Genomic DNA, 19,741 nt, shown 5'->3' on the forward strand with positions numbered 1-19,741 from the left:
GACTCCTCCCTCTCGATGACCAGACAAGTCAACGCCGTCTCCTCATCATGCTTCAACACCCTGCGCATGCTCCGCAAGATCTTCAGATGGATCCCCACAGAAACCAGAAAGACCGTTACCCAGGCACTCGTCACCAGCCGACTGGACTACGGGAACACCCTCTACGCCGGAACCACAGCCAAACTTCAAAAAAGACTCCAACGCATCCAGAACGCCTCCGCACGACTGATCCTGGACATCCCCCGACAAAGCCACATCACCGGACACCTGAAAGACCTGCACTGGCTCCCCGTCAGCAAGAGAATCACGTTCAGACTCCTCACACACGCACACAAGACTTTCCACGACCTGGGCCCTAAGTACCTCAACGACCGCATGACCTTCTACACGCCCACCCGCCAGCTACGATCGACCAGCCATGCCCTCGCCACCGTACCACGCATCCGCAGAGCCACCGCCGGAGGAAGATCCTTCTCCTACCTGGCAGCCAAGACTTGGAACTCCCTCCCCATCCACCTTCGGCTAACCCAAGACCATCTCTCCTTCAGGAAGCAGCTCAAGACCTGGCTGTTCGAGCAGTAACGTACCCCTCCCCCCCAGCGCCTTGAGACCCTTCCGGGTGAGTAGCGCGCTTTACAAATGTCGTGATTGATTGATTGATTGATTGATTGATAATGCGCCCTGTCATACCTGGCTAGCAAAGTTTCGGCATTGGCAATGCGCCAGTAATTTGCCGCCTGTGACGCAACCGGTTTACCAGATGCGTCTAATAATTTAGATCCCTTATCCGGAGGAGGTGCGTCACCTCTTGTTTGGGAATTTGCCCGTTTACGGGCATTTGATACTATAAAAGAATCTAGAGGAAGTTGCCCATTAATATAAGCTGGTTCACTTGGAGCTACTTGATATTTTTTATCAAGCCTGGGGTTGAAAACTCTAGCCCTGACAGGGTCTTTAAACACCTCAGGGGCATGTTTAATGATACATTTTAACATAGGCAAAATACTTGTTGACTTGTATTATTGTGTAAAAGTCTCTACTAAAAAATCTTCCTCCAAAAGGGTCTCACTCTAATTGTACACCATGATATTTGGCTGCCCTGTCTATGAGTTGCGCAAAACCTATGTTGTCGTCTGGAGGGGATGGCTTAGAAGGGTATGAGTCGGCTCAGGTATATCTGGGACATTACCATAATCGTCCCAGGGGTCAGGAGGTGGGGTACTGTGGATGTCACCATCATCATCCCCTTGTGGGTCTCCAGGATCTTGGTCGCCTTATGCTTCAGAGGAGTTTGTCGTCTGTGTGTTTCAGTGCCGAAGAGCTCGGCATCGAAACAGTTTTTGGTGCCGATGTAACAGGGCGTGGCACTGTCTGTTTTCGGCTTTTGTTTCGGTGCCGGGGATTTTTTTCGGTACCGGTTCGCGGCTGACTCGATCCCGAGCCACCTAAAGGCTTTTCTTTGGGCTTCAGAGCCGGGCCCGAGGGCGGGGCATCTGAAGTATCATCCTGGTGTCGACCTGAGCCTGAAGGCGAAGGTGTTACCGGAGCCTTATCTTTTGTTTTAGATGGGGCAGGAGGGTCGAGGTCAGTACTCACGTTCCGTTGACCTGGAGTAACTGTCTGATCCTCAGCATTTGACTCGTTTTCTTCGGAGACGCTGAGGTCTTCATCCTACGGTTGTTGTTCTTGTGGAACATCGGGACCTGCATCAAAGATGTCTTCCAGCGCTGAGGCAGTTGACCGAGACATTATGTGATGTCGAGCCCGGCGATCAAGTATAGTCTTATTTGACCTGAAGGAAGCACAGGCCTCGCAATCTTTGTCCTCGTGTTCTGGAGAGAGGCAAAGGTTACAGACCTCGTGGAGATCCGTGTGTGAGAATTTAGCACCACACATGGGGCATTTTTTAAATGGAGTTCTTTCCATTGACTGTAGGGCCTGGTGGCGCAAAGGGGCCCAACGGCCCGCGTCGACGACCGGAATCGAAGTTCTTGATTAATTTATGGATGTGCATCGATAGGGAACGTGACAATACCGTTGAGCGGTGAGGGATTGCGCGTCGAAGGGGGATCGAGTACGACACCAACCTGGAGCGCAGCAATTCACATCCAAACCAGATGATGGAAAAAACAATCTGGAGATGGAGTCGATGCTCATGCGCACTATCATCCTAAGGAGGAGTCACCTACCTCGTGACTACAAAAGACTTCCATCTAGAGAAGAGAGGGGGGACCAGGAGCTTGTTGTGGTCCAGTACCTGTGCTCCGTGTATCAACTATGTCAATCAATTAAGGAGACATTGTTCCATTAGAGTAGGAAATAAAGGTATAAAATGAGGGTCCTAGGCTAAAAGAGACCCAAGTGTCGAAGGGAAAAGCAGAGCTTGTATCTTGTTGCCCTCATACACCCCGGGAGGTGTCATGCTTCATCATCGGGCGTTTTGCTTCTCGTCGGGCCGGCGCTGCAATGCCCTACGGGTCACCCGAAGGGTCACTTTGGCAGAGATCTTTTGAGACAAAACGCCGTATGGTGCATGCGGGTGTGTGGTATGGGTCCTAACAACAATTGTGGTGCAGTGGTGTGTGCAACGCGAGTTCTAAATATGTCTAAGGGTTGCTCAAAGAATATTTTTAATAAAAGGTGGTGGCACCCTTGACAGGTTAAAAAACCCGTAGGTGAGGTGTTACCTTGGTGGGTTCAATGTCCCAAAGGTAACTACAATGTGGTCGACATGTTTTGCGCCCCTGTGGTCCTGCCGGATCCGTGGCGCTTCCTCAGGACCAAATGAAACGTGAAGTGTGAATGAGTGTGATCTGCGGGATATTACCCACAGTATGTATCCGGGCGTCCAAGGCCTAAATAACCCTGTCCTCTAAATTGTTAGAGTAAGATGGCTCCTGGATACGGTCTAGGTAGAAAATGACAACAAAAGAAGGGAGAAGGAGGACACTGTATCAGGGTTTTGTGGGGGCAGGGGAAAGTCGCCTTGCCCCAAAATGTGTCCTATAATAAAAAAAAAGAATGAATAGATACAACTGGGTACGAAACAGAGATGGACAGAAATCATGAATCCTCACAAGAGTGGGTGGGACGCAGGGTCTCAACAAAGAGCGACAGGAGTGAGGCACGCCAGTCCAGGGGACGAAGGTGCCCTGGTGCAAGCGGCCCCACCGTCATTCTTCGGAGTCACCTGCTAATACCAGGGCTCTCTTGTTAAGAGACTGAAAACATTATCACTCAGTGGTGAGTTAAAGCGGCGTCTCATTAAGGGTGACAGAAACGGGTCATGGCAAGTCCACCCCTATTAATGCCGCAGTATCACAACACAGTGTACACAAACCTTATCACAGCACTCACCAAAAACTAGGGAGAAAGTTGCTCCATAGACTAGGGGACGAGTGCTCGCACCTTCTCGGGCTGAATGTGAAGTAATAAAGACACAGATAGACTCGTAAATATCAACAAGCGATGGAATGCCGATTGTGCGGTCTCGGTCTTAGTTACTCAAGCATCATTCCACATGCCACATTCAGCATACTCAGTTTTTCTCGGGTGTTGTGCACCTACCCCAGCCGTCGTCCTGTCTGTAAAGGAGCAGAATCATGGTACCCGCTCTATATGTAGTCCCGTTGGGCTTCATTGTGGCGGTACCTGTTTCCGGTCTGGACGGCCCGTATCTGAAGCAGCTGTGTTTAATGGTGCCTCTGTGATGTGCAAGCGCGGGGGCCAGTCATGCGAATCCAGCGCATGCGTGCGTGTCACCTATTCTGATTACCGCTTGAAGTTTTGTTTCAGTTTGAGTTGATAGCCAACAGGGAAAACAATGTAAAAATGAATGAATGTAGAAGTGAGGCGATTATGTGAACAGAGTTGCGTGTGGGGCATATTCTCTGCTAGTATGTACGACTGCAGTGCTCCTGGTGTTGTTCGTTAGTAGTTCTACTAGCCAGAGTCAGAAAGCAGTCATGTTTCTAGTCTCACGGAATTGTGTCACCATGAAGATTATACATAGTAGGATGGGTCATGATGTTCAACCCATGTAATTTTACACTACAGGAATAGTGTTTTATGTACGGTCCTGGCCTAAAGTCAGAGAGCTCACTAACAGAGCTATACCCCCAGTTGTGAGCATGGTGTACGGTGCCCTAAGTGTTTGCTAGAGACATAGGGTGTAGCTCATATGGAAGAATGAATGCCAGCGACCTGGATTGGCCATATCATGTAGGAGCTGGATAGTATCACGGATACCGTGAGATCAGTTAGGCCCACGGTATTTCATCATTGAGACCTTGTTCATGTGTTTGTAGACGGTGTACCCATCCTTGTTCTCAGCACAGTAAGGATGTATTGTTACACAGCTGGTTACTCTCCAGTATTGTCCATTTGATGTCATCACATGAATGTCCTTTCTCAATGTAGTGATTCGTTAGTCTTGTGGCCGTTCTGCCCCATCTGATCGTGCTCCTGTGTTTACTGATCCTCGTTTTTACCTGTCGTGTAGTCATCCCCACGTAATGGAGTGAACATGGGCAGGTGATAAGGTAAACACAGTTTCTGGTGTTGCAATTCGTGTGTTTACGCTGATCCCATGTGAACTTGTTCAGGTTGAGGGTTTTGGTGTGTTGAGTGAAAGGACAGGCGCTTCAAGCCCCACAGGGGTAGTGACCCTTCACAGCAGGGAGGTCCCATAGAGTGGGTTCCTGGGGCTTGTTTTTGGGTCGTGGTCTGGTGTTGATCAGTTGGTCACGTAAATTTGTGGTTCTTTTGAAGGCAAAACGTGGTCGTTCTATCATCAAAGTGCCAGCGTTCAAGAACATTGTGAACCGCAACTGGAAGATCCTGATTCTATTAGACAGGGGTGTGAAGGTCGTCACGCATGTAATGACGTTGTCCGGTTCTCTCACCCTGTCCTCCATCAGTGCCTGGCGATTGTTATTCCAGGCTCGTTTTCGCGCTTGCTTCACTATCGTGTCTGGATAGTTCCTCTGCTGAAGGTTTCTTGTCAAAGTGTTGACTTGAATGTCGTATTCACGAATATTGCTGCAATTGCGGCGGATTCTCAGAAATTGCCCGCAAGTTAAGTTCTCCCTCAGGGCTTTAGGATGATGGCTGTGAAAACTCAGGAGGCTGTTGCGGTCAGTTGCCTTTCTGTAGGTGGTGTTCTGAAGTTGTCCTTCCTTCAGGGAAATGAGGAGGTCTAGGAAAGGGATTTCCTTGTCACTCGCTGTTTTGCTAAAACGTAAGTGGAGGTTCAGATTGTTTATCCACTCAAAGAATTCTTGGCTGGTGTCAACGTCCCCTTTCCAGAGGATGAGCACATCATCGATGTACCGTTTCCAGGTGACCAGTCTATTTTTGTAGGGGTTATTGTGTGTGAAGATGTTATTCGCCTCGAAGTGTGCCATGTACAATCCCGCCAGGCTCGGCGCAAAGGTACTCCCCATGCTGGTCCCTTGTATCTGGTAGTAGATTGTAGTTTTTTACATGAAGAAATTGTTCTTAAGGGCCATCGTGATGAGTTCCGTGATGAATTCAGCAGGGGTATTAGTGGGAAGGTTGGTCTCATGGAAAAGTTATTCTACTACTTCAATCGTGGCGTCTTGGGGGATGTTCGTGTATAATGCCTCCACATCCAATGTCATAAGGAGGTTGATGGTCTCGGTGTTGTTACTGTTGATCTCTTTAATGAGATGGAGGACATCCCTTGCATCTTTTAGGTAGGCTGGAGTGGCCTGGACCAAAGGGCGTAAAAAGTAATCAATGAACTTGGTATTCCGGAGACAATAGGCCAACCCGGTGGCGGAATGGTGCCTTTATGGATTTTTGGTAAAAGATAGAAATATGGCATTTTAGGGTCCCCATTCACCAGAAATGCCGCCTCTCGTGGTGCAATCCAGCCCTCATTCGTAGCTTCGTTGACCAAAATCCGTATACGTGAGAGGAGTCTGTCGGTGGGATCTGTCGGTGGGATCTGTCTCCAGTTTCTTGTAATATTCGGTGTTGCTGAGTTGCCTGGAGCATTCCTTCTCATAATCCTCAACTGGGAGGATGACGGTGGCCCCGCCCTTGTCCGCTGGTTTTATAAAGATGGAATCGTCATTGGTGAGTGAAAGTACCGTGTGGCGTAGTCTTTTGGGCCGGTTGTCATAGACGGGTTTGCTTTGGAGGTTATTGGCCTCGTTAAGGACTGCTTTTTCAAACGTTAATACCTCACTGGGGACCATTCCTGCTGCGGGAGTGAATTTGGAAGATGGCCTAAGTCCAGTGTCCTGGTGCTCAGGACTGGGATTGTTGTTAAAGAAAGATTTAATTTGTATCTTACGAAATAATTGTTGGAGTTCTTCGTTCATACGAAAGTGGTCTTCTTTAGGGGTGGGTACAAATCCCAGGCCCTTTTCCAGGACAGTAATTTCATCTGCATTGAGGTGTCTGTCTGATAAATTCACGATCAGGATCTTGGGTATGTCGTGCTCCGTGTTGTTCTCTGGTGTGTCTCTGGATCCTGCCATTGCACTGGTTTCTGTCCTCTTCTTCTTCCACTGCCTCGCCCCCTTCCTCTGTTCTGAAAAGGCATTTTGTCTCAAAAGATCTCCGCCAAAGTGACCCTTCGGGGGACCCGTCCAGGAGCAAAACGCCAGATGATGAAGCATGACACCTCCCGGGGTGTGTGAGGGCAACAACAGACAAGCTCTGCTTTTCCCTTCGACGCTTGGGTCTCTTTTAGCCTAGGACCCTCTTTTTCTCCTTCCTACTCTAATGGAACAGTGTCTCCTTATTTGATGTACAAAAGACTTCCTCCAAGACAAAAACTAAATGCAAACATCTGAGCCGAACACCAGATGGTGATCTATACACAATATACGATCTACAGCTCATATGCCTCAAACATTATTTTCGCCAATGTTACAATCCCTTCAGGATCAGTGGGGACCCTTCTCCATCAACCTTTTTGCGTCTCGCCTCGACCACTAGCTTCCCGGGTACTTCAGCTGGAGACTGGATTCGGGGGCGACGGCCACCGACTAGTTTCTTCAGGATTGATACCCAGAGCAGGGTTATGCCTTACCCCCCCTTCGCCATGATAATGCGGTTGACGACCCAGACTTGCCAGCAGAAGGCAGATCTGATAGGGATCACCCCATTCTGGAGAGCGCAAGCATTTCTTCGGCTTCTCCAATCTGTCTAGCCCCACTCCCTCATCTCCTGAGCGATCAAGCGGGCAATCCGCATCCGCCGATAGTGAACAAATCGCTTCCCCCTCATGGCGTGAAGAATTACCGGCCTCGATGGAAGGTCCCAGGACTTTTGAGAGACACTGCAGAGCTCCTCTCCCTGGCCTGGGCCGACGGCACGGTCAAGCGATGACGATCGGCCTGGTCTCGGTGGGTGGGTTGGTGTCTCCAACAGCGTCTGGATTCCATGGGGGCGGACGTTGACCATATCTTGAATTTCCTGGAACAGTTAGCTTCCGAGGGATTGGTGTACAGGACGATCAATACCTTCCGGTCCGCAATCTCGGACAGCCATGCAGACGTGGCAGATCACCCGATGGGAGACCACCTGTTGGTGAAGAAGTTGCTACGCGGCATTCACCTCTCTCTTCCACCGGAACCGAGATACTCAGTCCTATGGGATGTTAATAGGGTCTTGCATCTGCTTTCAGAGGGGCCCATCAACAAATATTTGTCACGCAAGCAGCTATCTTCCAAGCTAGCCATGTTGCTGTGCTTGGTGTCCTGTAGATGTGTCTAGGACGTCAGGGCCCTGGATATCTCGGGAAGATGGTTTACTCTGGATGGAGTTACCTTTCACGTGTCTCGCCATATCAAAAGCCAGTCACGGGTCATTTCGTACTTGGCCTTTCCAGGAGCTCCCAAGCTCTGTGTAATGAGATCTATCAAAGCCTATGAGGCCATGACAGCAGATGTAGGCCCACATGACGAACTACAACTTCTAATTGCCTTGAGAAAACTGTTTCGGGCAGTTTCATCCCCCACCATTGCAAGATGGGTTCGCTGGGTGTTGCTGAAAGCTAGCATCGATACGAAGGTCTTCGGAGCGCACTCTACAAGAGGTGCAATGGCATCAAAAGCTTTTGCACTAGGAGCCCGTTTTGAGGACATTATGAATGTGACAGACTGGTCATCAGACTCCACCTTCAAGAGGTTTTACTTTAAACCAGTCTCCTCCATTGCGGCCCTAGTGGTGGATAAGCTTTAAACTACCCTAATCCTCGCCTCAGTGTCCTGACATAGAAAGAAAAATATCATAGCTTTCGTAATGGAAAGTTTCAATTCTATTAAGGACACAGAGGAGAGGATTAGGGCACCCTCAGAACAAACCTGGACCCGCCCGAGTAGTGAGACATGCGTCTAACGTAAGTAAAGCGTTTTCCTGCACTTTTTTGATACTGTGCAAGATAGCCTCAACACGCATAAGATGTTATCACTTCTTTTTCTACCCGTAGGCTTACCCAACAGACCTGAAAAACTAACAGCCCATATCTCTCATTCCCTTTGCAGTCAAAGACACCAAGAGATTCGTCAAAGCCCAGCTGACCACCTTCATCGAAGAGAACGCCAACCTCGACTCCTCCCAGTCGGTATTCCGCAGCAACCACAGCACCGAGACCGCCCTCCTCTCTGCCACCGATGACATCCGCATGCTACTCGACCAGGGCCATACTGCGGCCCTCATCCTACTAGACCTCTCGACAGCCTTCGAAATCGTCTACCACCTCACTCTCGCCGCCAGACTCCACGACGCCGGGGTACAGGGGTACAGCCCTCGACTGGATACGCTCCTTCCTCACTGGCAGAACTCAAAGGATCAGACTCCCACTCTTCTTCTCCAAACCCACAGAGATCAACTGCGGAGTACCCCGAGGATCCTCGCTCAGCCCCATGCTCTTCAACATCTACATGGCTCCCCTCGCCGTCATCGTTAGACAGCATGGGCTCAGTATAGTATCCTATGCGGACGACACTCAGCTCATCCTCTCCCTCATGAAGAGCCCCAAAGAATCCAGACTCCGCTTCCAGGAAGGAAAGAAAGACGTTGCAACCTGGATGAACTACAGCTGCCTTAAGCTCAACTCGGAGAAGAAAAAGGTCCTCCCTTCACCGCCTGGGACAACACCTGGTGGCCTTCCACCCTCAGAAACCCACCCACTCCATCAGACCTCGCCATCATTCTAGACTCCTCCCTCACCATGACCCGCCAGATCAACGCAGTCTCCTCCACCTGCTTCAACTCCCTCCGCAAGACCTTCAAGTGGATTCCCCCCCGAATGCAGAAAGACCATCACCCACGCACTCAAACAGCAGACTGGACTACGGCAACGCTCTCTACGCCGGAATCAACAAAATCCTGCTACACAAGCTCCAAACTATCCAGAACACCACTAGTACACAAGTGAGGTACCATTTTTATCGGGAGACTTGGGAGAATGGAAGGTGGTAGGAAAGTAGCTGCTCCCTGCAGATTCCAGAACTGTCCCTCACATAAATGTGAGGAAAGGAAAATGCTACTTACCAGTATGCATCTGTTCTTGGCATGTAGAGCTGCAGAGTTGTACACTATGCATAGATCGCCATCTGGTCTTGGGCTCGGATGACTGCATGTTTTTGTCTTCGAAGAAGTGTTGCAGTCACGAGACCGGTGACAACTCCTTCGGTGGACAATGCGCATGGGCATCGGCTCCATCGTTAGATTGTTTTTGCCACTGAGGGTTAGATGGAGTAGTAAGAAGTAGAAAGATGTCCATGAGTGATGTATCTAAATAAGATAATACTGGAACAGATAGAGGTATCCAGGTGGGCGTGTACAACTCTGCAGCTTTACATGCCAAGAACAGATGCATACTAGTAAGTAGCATTTTCCGTTCGAGGCATATGAGCTGCAGATTGTGCACTATGCATAGACTATACAGCAGTATCCCCCTTAGCGGTGGCTATCTGTATCTGTTGCAGTAGTTTGAAATAGTGTTTTCAATACAGCCTGGCCCACACTAGCTTGTTGTTTTGCCTGCACATCTACACAGTAGTGTTTTGTGAAGGTGTGGTGTGGCCCAAGTTGCTGCCTTACATATGTCATCTAGGGGAAAGTTCCCTAAGAATGCCATAGAAGCCCCTAGTTTGCGCGTAGAATGAGTTCTACGGGGAATGTTTAATATTAGTTTGGCTTTAAGGTAGCATATTTGTATGCATTTTACAATCCACCTTGCAATTCCCGTTTTGGATATAGGATTGCCCTTATGAGGTGGGGAGAAAGCCACGAAAAGTTGTTGGGTTTTCCTAAAGGATTTTGTTCTTTCAATGTAGTAAAGTATCGCTCTTTTAACATCTAAGGTGTGTAGAGCTCTTTCTGCTACAGAGTCTGGTTGAGGGAAGAATACTGGTAGTTCAACAGGCTGGTTCAGATAAAAGGAACATATTACTTTGGCTAAAGATTTTGGGTTTGTTCTAAGAACCACTTTGTTATGATGGATTTGTAAAAATGGTTCTTGTATGGTTAATGCCTGGAGTTCACTCTCTCTGAGCGATGTGATAGCGACTAAAAAAGCTACTTTCCAAGTGAGGAACTGTAGCTCACATTTGTGGAGAGGTTCAAAAGGAGGACCCATTAGTCTGGTAAGGACTACATTGAGATTCTACACTGGAGAGGGTGAAGCTCTTGGTGGAATTATTCTTTTAAGTCCTTCCATAAAAGCTATGATAGCGGGAACCCTAAACAAAGACAAATGTGGTCTGTTCTGTAGGTAGGCTGCTATGGCAGCCAGATGTAACCTTATGGATGTACACACTAGGTTACATTGTTGTAGATGCAAGAGGTAACAGATGATGTTTTGAATGGAAGCATCTAGTGGGTTGATCTTGTTGTGTGAGCAATAAATGACGAACCTCTTCCATTTTGCCGCATAGAATGCCCTTGTGGTAGGGCATCTAGCTTCTTTGATAATGTTCATACAGTCTGGCGGGAGATTAAGGTAGCCGAACTCTAGGATTTCAGGAGCCAGATCGCAAGGTTGAGCTGATTGGGATCTGGGTGTCTTATCTCTCCATGGCCCTGAGTGAGAAGCTTGGGTGAGAGGTGAAGCTTTTGATGTGTTACTCCTGATAGTTCCAGCATAGTTGTGAACCATGGTTGCCTTGCCCATGTTGGAGCAACTAGGATCATTGTGAGGGAATGTTGTTGGAGTTTCCTCACTAGTAATGGAATGAGTGGGAGAGGCAGAAAAGCTTAAGCAAATTTGCCTGACCAATTCATTCATAGTGCATTGCCTTTGGACAATGGGTGTGGATACCAGGATGCAAACCTTAGGCATTTTGGTGTGGGGCAAACAGATCTATTTCTGGGTGTCGCCACATGTGAAAGAATGGAAGAAGAACTTGAGGATGAAGTTCCCATTTGTGGATCTGTTGTGTTTGACGGCTGAGCAGATCCGCAACCTGATTGTATACCCCTAGTAGGTGTTCTGCCAGGAGGTATATCTTCCGCGGAATAGCCCATCTCCAGATGCTCTGCGCCAGGTGGGATAACTGGAGAGAGTGTGTCCCCCCCCCCCCTTGCTTTTGTATGCAATACATTGCTGTCATGTTTTCTGTACGGATTAGGACCGCTTTCCCTAGCAGTTGCAGTTGAAAAGACTTCAACGCTAGAGAGATTGCTAACAATTCCAGGTAGTTGATGTGAAATTATTTTTGTTGGGGGGTCCATACCCCTTGAACGGTATGAGTTTGAAGATGTGCTCCTCAGCCGGTGAGCGATGCATCTGTTGTTAGCACTATCTGTGGGACTGGCTCAAGGAACGACCGCCCTTTGGAACGGTTTGTTGTGGTCCACCACTGCAGAGAGCAATGGGTGCAGTCGTCCACCAACACCAGATCTGTTAGCTGACCTTCAGCCTGGTTCCACTGACGTGCTTGACACTCTTGTAATGGACGCATCTGCAGTCTTGCATGAGGAACGAGAAAAATGCAGGAGGCCATCATTCCTATTAGCTGTGTGAACACTCTTGCTGGTAGAGTGTTGTGGTTGACATCTTTGAACTAGCGTTTGTATAGCACTTATCCGGACTGCATTGGGATATGCTAGGGAAATATTTACGGTAGCTCCTAGATATTGTTGTATTGTGGAAGGTTGAAGACGGGATTTGCCTAGATTTATTGTGGATCCTAGACAGTGAAGCAATTGTATTATACGGAGTGTGTGTTGAACACAGCTGTTGTGAGAGCTTGCTTTTATGAGTCAATCATCTAGATAAGGGAAGACATGAATTTGCGGTCTTCAGATGGGCTGCAACCACTGCGAGGCACTTGGTGAAAACTCTGGCTGCTGCGGTGACTCCAAATGGGAGAACCTTGAACTGGTAGTGTTGGCCATCTACCACAAATCTGAGATATTTCCTGTGAGCTGGGTAAATGGGAATGTGGAAGTAGGCATCCTTTAGATCTAGAGTGGAGAGAAAGTCACCTTGCCTTAGTAGTGGAAACACTTGTTGTAAAGTGACCATGTGGAAGTGGTCTGATGGAATGTAAAAGTTGAGCAGCCCGAGGTCCAGTATTGGCCTGAGCGTGCCGTAATTTTTGGGGATTAGAAAATAGAGGAAATAGACCCCTGTGCCCTGATGAGGCACAGGAACCGGCTCTATTGCATGTTTTTGTAACATTGCTAAGACCTCCTGTTTGAGGAGAGTTAGGTGTTCTGATGATATTGGACGCGGTCTTGGAGGAATGTTAGGCGGCGTAGAAGTGAGTTCCAGGCAATAACCATATTGGATAATTTATCTAACCCACTTGTCTGTTCTGACTCTAGACAGGCAGTAACTGTGAGAGGCGTCCCCCGACAGGAGTGGGATGATCGGGGGGAAGCGCAGGGAAGTCACTGTTTGTTATTAAGGGAGTTGCAGTTGTTGCTACCCCTGCCTCTACCCTTGTTGTTCCCTCTGTAACCTCCTCTATTGTATCCAATGGAAAAGGAGCTCTGGTTGGGGCTTTTATAGGATGAGGACTGGTGTTCTGACGTATGTGTCTTGGAATCTGCTCTATAGAAAGAGCGACGAAAGGAGATTCTGGCAGATGGTAACTGTAAGGCTCCCATAGACTTTGCGGTCTCAGTGTCCTTTTAATCTTTTCTAAAGATGCGTCTACTGCAGGGCCAAATAGGTGCTCCTGATCAAAAGGTTGATTAAGGAAGATATTTTGTACCTCTTGTTTAAATCCAGATACCCTGAGGCTGGCGTGTCTGCATAGCAAAACACTGGTGTTTATTGCACGGGACGCAGTGTCTGCTGCGTCAAACGTGCATTTGATGGATGTATTGGTTATTAGTTTGCCTTCCTGTATAAGGTCATTAGCTTTGTCCTTATATTCCTGAGGCAGATGTTGCATGAGCTTTTCCAGCTCATCATAGTGGGCCCCATCGTATCTTGCTAGAAGGGCTTGTGTGTTTGCTATTCTCTGCGAGTTTGCAGCTTGAGACACCATACGTTTACCTGACGCGTCTAATAATTTAGATTCTTTATCAGGAGGTGGTGTGTCACCTGACCACTGAGAGTTTGCTCTCTTGCGTGCATTGGCTACAACCAGTGAATCTAAGGGAAGTTGGCCCTTGATGTATATAGGGTCAGTGGGAGCTGCTTTGTATTTCTTATCTACTCTGGGGTTAAGAACCCTAGCTCTAACCGGGTCTTTGAACACCTCAGGAGCGTATCTAAGAAGGCCTTGTAACATGAGTAAGACGAGAGTAGATTTTTGTGGTTGGTCAAAAGTCTCCAGTAGAAAATCCTCTTCTACAGGATCTGAATGTAGTTTGACCTTATGGTTTGTGGCGGCCCTATTGATTAGCTGGGCAAAACCCATATTGTCATCTGGCGGAGATGGTTTTGAGGGGTAGAAATCCAGATCATTGGTTAGATCAGGATCAGTATTATAATTATGCCATGGGTCTGGATCCTACGGTGGATCAACAGGATCTTCAGAGTCTAATGGTACTACATCTTCATCTTCTTGCCCATCCCATGTGAATTGTCGCTATCCTCTGGTTGTGGAGAGTGTGCTGGCGAAATGAGTAAATTAGGGTTAACTGGTGGTGGAGCTGAAGGTGGTGGTGAAGTATTAGTAGCTATGTGTAATTTCTTTGGAGGAACTGGAGCATGTGGCAAATGTTCTGGTTTCCTCTTTGTAGGTAGCTTGGTGACTATCTGACCAGTCTGAGTGAATAAAGATGGTAGTTTGTCTCGGATCGGGAAAGAAAATCTCTTCGGGATCGATAGGTTTCTTCGGCGTCGAAGATTTCTCCTTGGAAACTGTTTTTGGATGTTTTTGGACAGTGTCCGGTACAGAAGCTTTCCATGGTTCCGAGGCCTTCGGTGCGGGTTGTTTTGGCTCCGGAGGCGTTTGTTTAGGAGGCTTATTTATAGGAGTGTTGTCCTTTAAAGTTCTTGGCTCCGAAGTTTTTGTGCCAAGGTCTTTTCTGTGTGCTTCGGTGCCAAAGTCTTCTCTGTATGCTTCGGGGCAGAGGTTTTACCTGGCTGCTTCGGTGCCTGTGTCTTACTGGGGTGCTTCGGTGTCGATGTCTTATCTGGCTTTTTCAGTGCCTAGGGATCTTTTGCCGATTTCGGTGCCGAATATTTTCCCGGTGATGGGCGTGGCAACTCGCACGACTGAGCTTTCGGTGCCGAAGATGGCTTTCCGGTACCCGTTGGTTCGCTCGATCCGGATGTCTTTTCTTTGACCTTCGGTGTCTGGAGGTGGGGCACTCGAAGTTTTTGTACCTGAGCGTGAAGGTGTCACCAGAGCCGTTGGTATGGGCTTGGGTGGGGCGAGGGTCTCGGTACTCACGTCCCTTTGAGCCGGGGTGATGTCATCTTCAGCATCGGAGACGTCGGCTTCGGAGTCCGGGACCTGTTCTGGCGCCGGAAGGCTATCGGGACCTGGATGGAAGATGTCCGGAATGGAACCTGTGCCTCGGGAAATCTCGCGGCGTCGAGCTCGAAGATCTGGATGGTCTTCTTGGACTTGAAGGAGAGACAAGCCTCACAATCGTCCTCTTGATGTTCAGGAGAGAGGCACAGATTGCCAACAGGATGGAGGTCCGAGTGTTGAAACTTAGCACCACACTGTGGACATTTCTTAAAGGGAGTCTGTTCCATCGACGTCAATGTCTCCCGGCACGGGTAGGTCCAGCGGCCCGCGTCGAAGTCCGCAGGCGTCGAAGTTTATTCGAAAGTTGTCGAGGGTGCACGTCGAAGGCACGCGATCGAGACAATACCGTCGGTTAAGTGTGATTGCGAGTCGAAAGGGGGTTCGATAAAGACACCGACCCTTAACACAGCAAATCACATCCGAACCCGATGGCGGAAAAAAACAATCTAACGATGGAGCCCATGTGCATTGTTCACAGATGGAGGAGTCACCGGTCTTGTGACTGCAACACTTCTTCGAAGACAAAAACAACATGCAGACATCCAAGCCCAACACCAGAGGGCGATCTAGGCATAGTGCACAATCTGCAGCTCATATTCCTCGAACATATGCATTTTAGTCAAAGTTTGTCGTTTGCAAGGTCTTCTGGGTAAGAAAACCTGGCGAGAGCCAAGCAAGTCCCCCCCACCCTCACCCTGGATTTCGCAAGGTGTCTAGTTTAAAAAATAATGTGTAGGTTTGTCAAGTTTCCCTAGTTGCCAGCTTAGCTAGGACCTAAATTTCACAGCTGGCCACATTGCAAAAAAAGGATCAGGTTTCAGTGGAAAAACGGGATGTGTTCATGTTGCATTTTGGCGCCTTTCCTGTCACAGCCACTAGCCCTACTCACACAAGTGAGGTACCATTTTTATCAAGAGACTTGGGGGAATGATAAGTGGTTGGAAATTAGTTGCTCCCTCCAGATTCTAGAACTTTCCGTTACAGAAATGTGAGGAATATGTTTTTAGTCAAAGTTTGAGGATGGCTTCTGAGTAAGAAAACCTGATGTGGACCCTCAAGTAATCCCACCCTGGATTCCCCTAGGTGTCTAGTTTTAAAAAATGTGCAGGTTTTCTAGGTATCCCTAGGTGCCTGCTGAGCTATGGCCCAAAATCCACAGCTAGCCAAATTGCAAAAAAGAGTCAGTTTTAAGTAGAAAAGTGTGATGTGCACATATTGCGTTTTGGGCCCTTTCTAATCATGGCCACTAGGCCTACCCACACAAGTATGGTATAATTTTATTGGGAGACTTACGGGAACACAGGCTAGCAGAACAAGTGTTACCAATTTTATTTCTCTGCATTTGTGCCTTCCAAACTTAAGAAAGAAGCCATTTTGACATATGCTAAATCACATGGTAGTATGTGGCACTACAAATTCAGAGATGTACATATAACTACTGATCCTAAACTCCATATCTTGTGCCAATTTTGGAAATGTATAGGTTTTCCTTGATTCCTGTTTTTCACTCTTTATAGTTTACCCAATAAATCACTCTACACCTGGTACACATACGAAAAACCATTGCAAGGTGCAGCTCAGTTATTTGCTCTGGATACTTCGAGTTCTTAGAAAACCCACAAATTCCATGCATCCCCGACAACCAGAAGGATCGAGCAGATGTATCGGTATATTTCCTTTGTAAATCGACCACGATGAGAAGTTACGAGTGAAAACATTGTCACAAATGGATGTTTTTTCCTACTAATTTCCAATATATTTTTTTTCAACGCTTAGTTTCTTTGGGAAAACCTTGAAAGATCTACAAAAAATGACACCTTGCTGAAAATAGAATTGTGTCTAGTTTTCAGAAATGTATAGTATTCCAAGATTTACAATGGATTTCACACCAGTTTCCAACACAGACTGGAAGGAGGTTGAAAGCACAAAAAAGAATTAAAATGGGCAATCTTCCAGTAAAGTGCCACAACTGAGATAAAAAATGCGGTTCACAGGTTTAAGTCTGCCTGTTCCTGAAAGCTGGGAAGATGGTGATTTAAGCACCGCAAACCTTTCGTTGATGCCATTTCCAGGGGGGGGGGGGGGGGACAGACACTTTCCTCTGCAGCACTTTTTCCCAATTTTCCCCCCAAAACACAAACTTAAGCTGTATTTTGGCTACTTTCTCAGTCCTCTTTATGGAATCTACAAATCCTGGATACCATTAAAATCCCCAGGATGTTGGAAAAGTAGGGCGCAAATTTGGAATGGATCATTTATGTGGGAAAAAAGTTATGGAGGCCTAAGCATCAACTATCCCAAATAGCAAAAAAAAGGGTGATCAGTGAAAGGGTTTAAACAAGACTCGTATTATCCTTCTATACAAGAAGCACACAAGATCAACATCAAGCTAAATCCAATGCATGACAGGCTAATTTTCAATCTAAATACAAACTCCAAAGAATTTTTTTGGTAGAAATGTTTCCTAAAAATGGCTATACCATCCACCTGGTGAAAATAATCATACAGTATCAATACAGTTGTAAGATTAATCAATTGTTTACACACGATGTGAGATATCCAAAGTAATTTTTTACATTTATGTTCAACTGGTATGCGTACCTGTACCTATGCATGTTTACACATTTAGGCTCACCTGCTCTCAAAGGCTTGTAAAGTTCATTGGATGGTGTCCTTTGCCAGCGTTCAGTGAATTTTTTCCTTAAATCATTGTCTGTATTTTCTTCTTCATCCAACATCTTTAGCGACTGTTAAAAAAACAAAAAACAAGTTCCAGATTATCTCAATAACTATTTAAAAAAGAAAGATGAGGGAGGCAGCCAAAACGACTTAAATGCCTAGCAAATAGCTAAAGAACCAGATATATCAATCAAAGGTGGGCAAAAGAAATACCTGTGCAAGCTTGCACTGTGCATTTCACAAGCTCCGACTGTGGCTGGTCTTGGGAGACCATGAGGAATCTATCTGAATTAAGTCTGAGAAAGATGCTGCAGGAAGCACCCAAGCACCAAAATGATAGTGAGGAGAATAGGTTTGCCAATAACTGTCAAAGTATCTTGTTCCGCATAATAATCTCTAGCTGCAAATTGAGAATGGGAGATCATAGAGGGTGAAGTGGGTATTTGCTTTATGTTCAAATGCCATGAAAAAGTTATGGCTGGCTGTAATATATATTGTTCAAATCTAAAGTTCCTAGGCATATTGGACAGGTAACTGTTAAGCTAATGTTAGTTACTAGGCTTTGATTATATCTACTGTCGATCACAGAGCAGGGATTAAATCTCTATGTGAGCTTACAAACAATTTTACAATTCTTTATTTCACATAGATAAATGGAGGATCTGAAATTCACACTTCTATGTCACACTCTCCAATGTTGCGAACTCAGACAAGGTACTCAACTTGATGTTGAGACTGCACTTCCTGCACTCATGGGCCGTCATTTGCAGTGCTTACGAAGTCATGATAAAATGGTGCATATACATGTCTTCAGCCATAAGAGGAAAAGAGGTGAAACTAATGTTATCCAGTGTATAATGCGGCTCGTGAAAGCTTCAAGTGTCTATTGCACACCTTAATCATAAACCAAGATTTACTCTAAAGCAAATATGCATTGTCATATTGTCCTTTGCTAGACTGCGTCTCAAAAAAAGAGCCCAATGGCTGGCCAGAGTCCTCTGAATAATGTGGATATTCAGAACTTGGCAAGACATTGTAGGAAATCGATCATTCCACAGAAATATACCAGTACGTATACATTCAGACATTAGAGAAGTGAAGTTTTATATGTACTTCTCCAAGTAAACCAGTGCGTCCCATCAGGAAAAAAGGAACAGTCCAATAACAATCATCGTCAAGGTAACCAGTGATATAACCACAATTGTGCTGAACTGTCCCAACAAAAAAAGACACTAATTATGGTTAGACTAAAGTCAGAGTCGTACAGATGAAGCAAGTGGTATCTGTGTCAGATTCCCTCATTTTCCATGCTTTCTGTCATTCTCTTACCCACCTTTATGCCAAGGCCACCCAGAAGATCGACCGCAGCCTTGAGTGATGGTTTTTCTGTCCCATGCAAACCTTAGTTCTGTGCTGGTCATGTGAGAATCTTAGGCGCAATAGGTGAAGTATGTGACACCTCTGTAGTTACTTTAATTGGTAGTGAACATTGTCAGTACTGTTTTTAAGAGGTTGAAATAGAGGTTGAATTTCAGAAGGCTTGATAACATCTCCTGTTGTAATAAGGCCCTCATATTTACTTGTTTACAGAGGACTGGTGTAGGATTGTTCAACAAACTACACCAGACAAGTGCGTACCATCCACATTTCAAAGACTTGAGGTTTCAAAAGTGGGTAGTGTGGTGTTAAGAATTAGGGTTTAAATCAAAAAGTATGTGATTTCTAATTAATTATAATGTCTACTTAAAATTCAAAGTGGTCTTTGTTGACTTCTTAATTTTGGCTCCAAGAAACTGAAAGGTACTGCAAAAAGTGCATACTGCAAATAATATTAGTTGTTTAATTGTAGAACCACGGTGGTGCAACCTTTTTGCCTTTTGATATCATGAAGGGAAAAAAACAATTGCTCTTTGTATCATGACCGTGTTTCAGACACTAACAAACAGGGGTCTTTCTAATATGATGTGATGAGTCAGTGGATTTTTTTTTTTACCATATTAGGCATATTACTGATCCATATAGACTGCATAAACCTTGTGAAGACTATGTGATATGTTCCTAAAATTTACCATAGTATAAAAAGTTAAACTGAAACATAAATGTTCGGTATGACATTATTTGTTTATATTACTATG

General features: G+C 46.4%; 1 protein-coding gene across 2 annotated transcripts in view; it reads right to left on the bottom strand.

Moving 5' to 3' along the window:
* PDCD6IP (programmed cell death 6 interacting protein) overlaps nucleotides 1-19,741 on the bottom strand; it is a 450,822-nt gene that overhangs the window by 232,360 nt on the left and 198,721 nt on the right. For both annotated transcript variants that reach the window (XM_085607570.1, XM_085607569.1), the window contains exon 11: nucleotides 17,563-17,674. In XM_085607570.1, coding sequence (XP_085463696.1) covers nucleotides 17,563-17,674 — 112 coding nt within the window. The remainder of the gene's footprint in view (nucleotides 1-17,562; nucleotides 17,675-19,741) is intronic.

This window comes from Triturus cristatus, chromosome 5_2, assembly GCF_964204655.1.
Source record: "Triturus cristatus chromosome 5_2, aTriCri1.1, whole genome shotgun sequence".
Taxonomy (NCBI): Eukaryota; Metazoa; Chordata; class Amphibia; order Caudata; family Salamandridae; genus Triturus; species Triturus cristatus.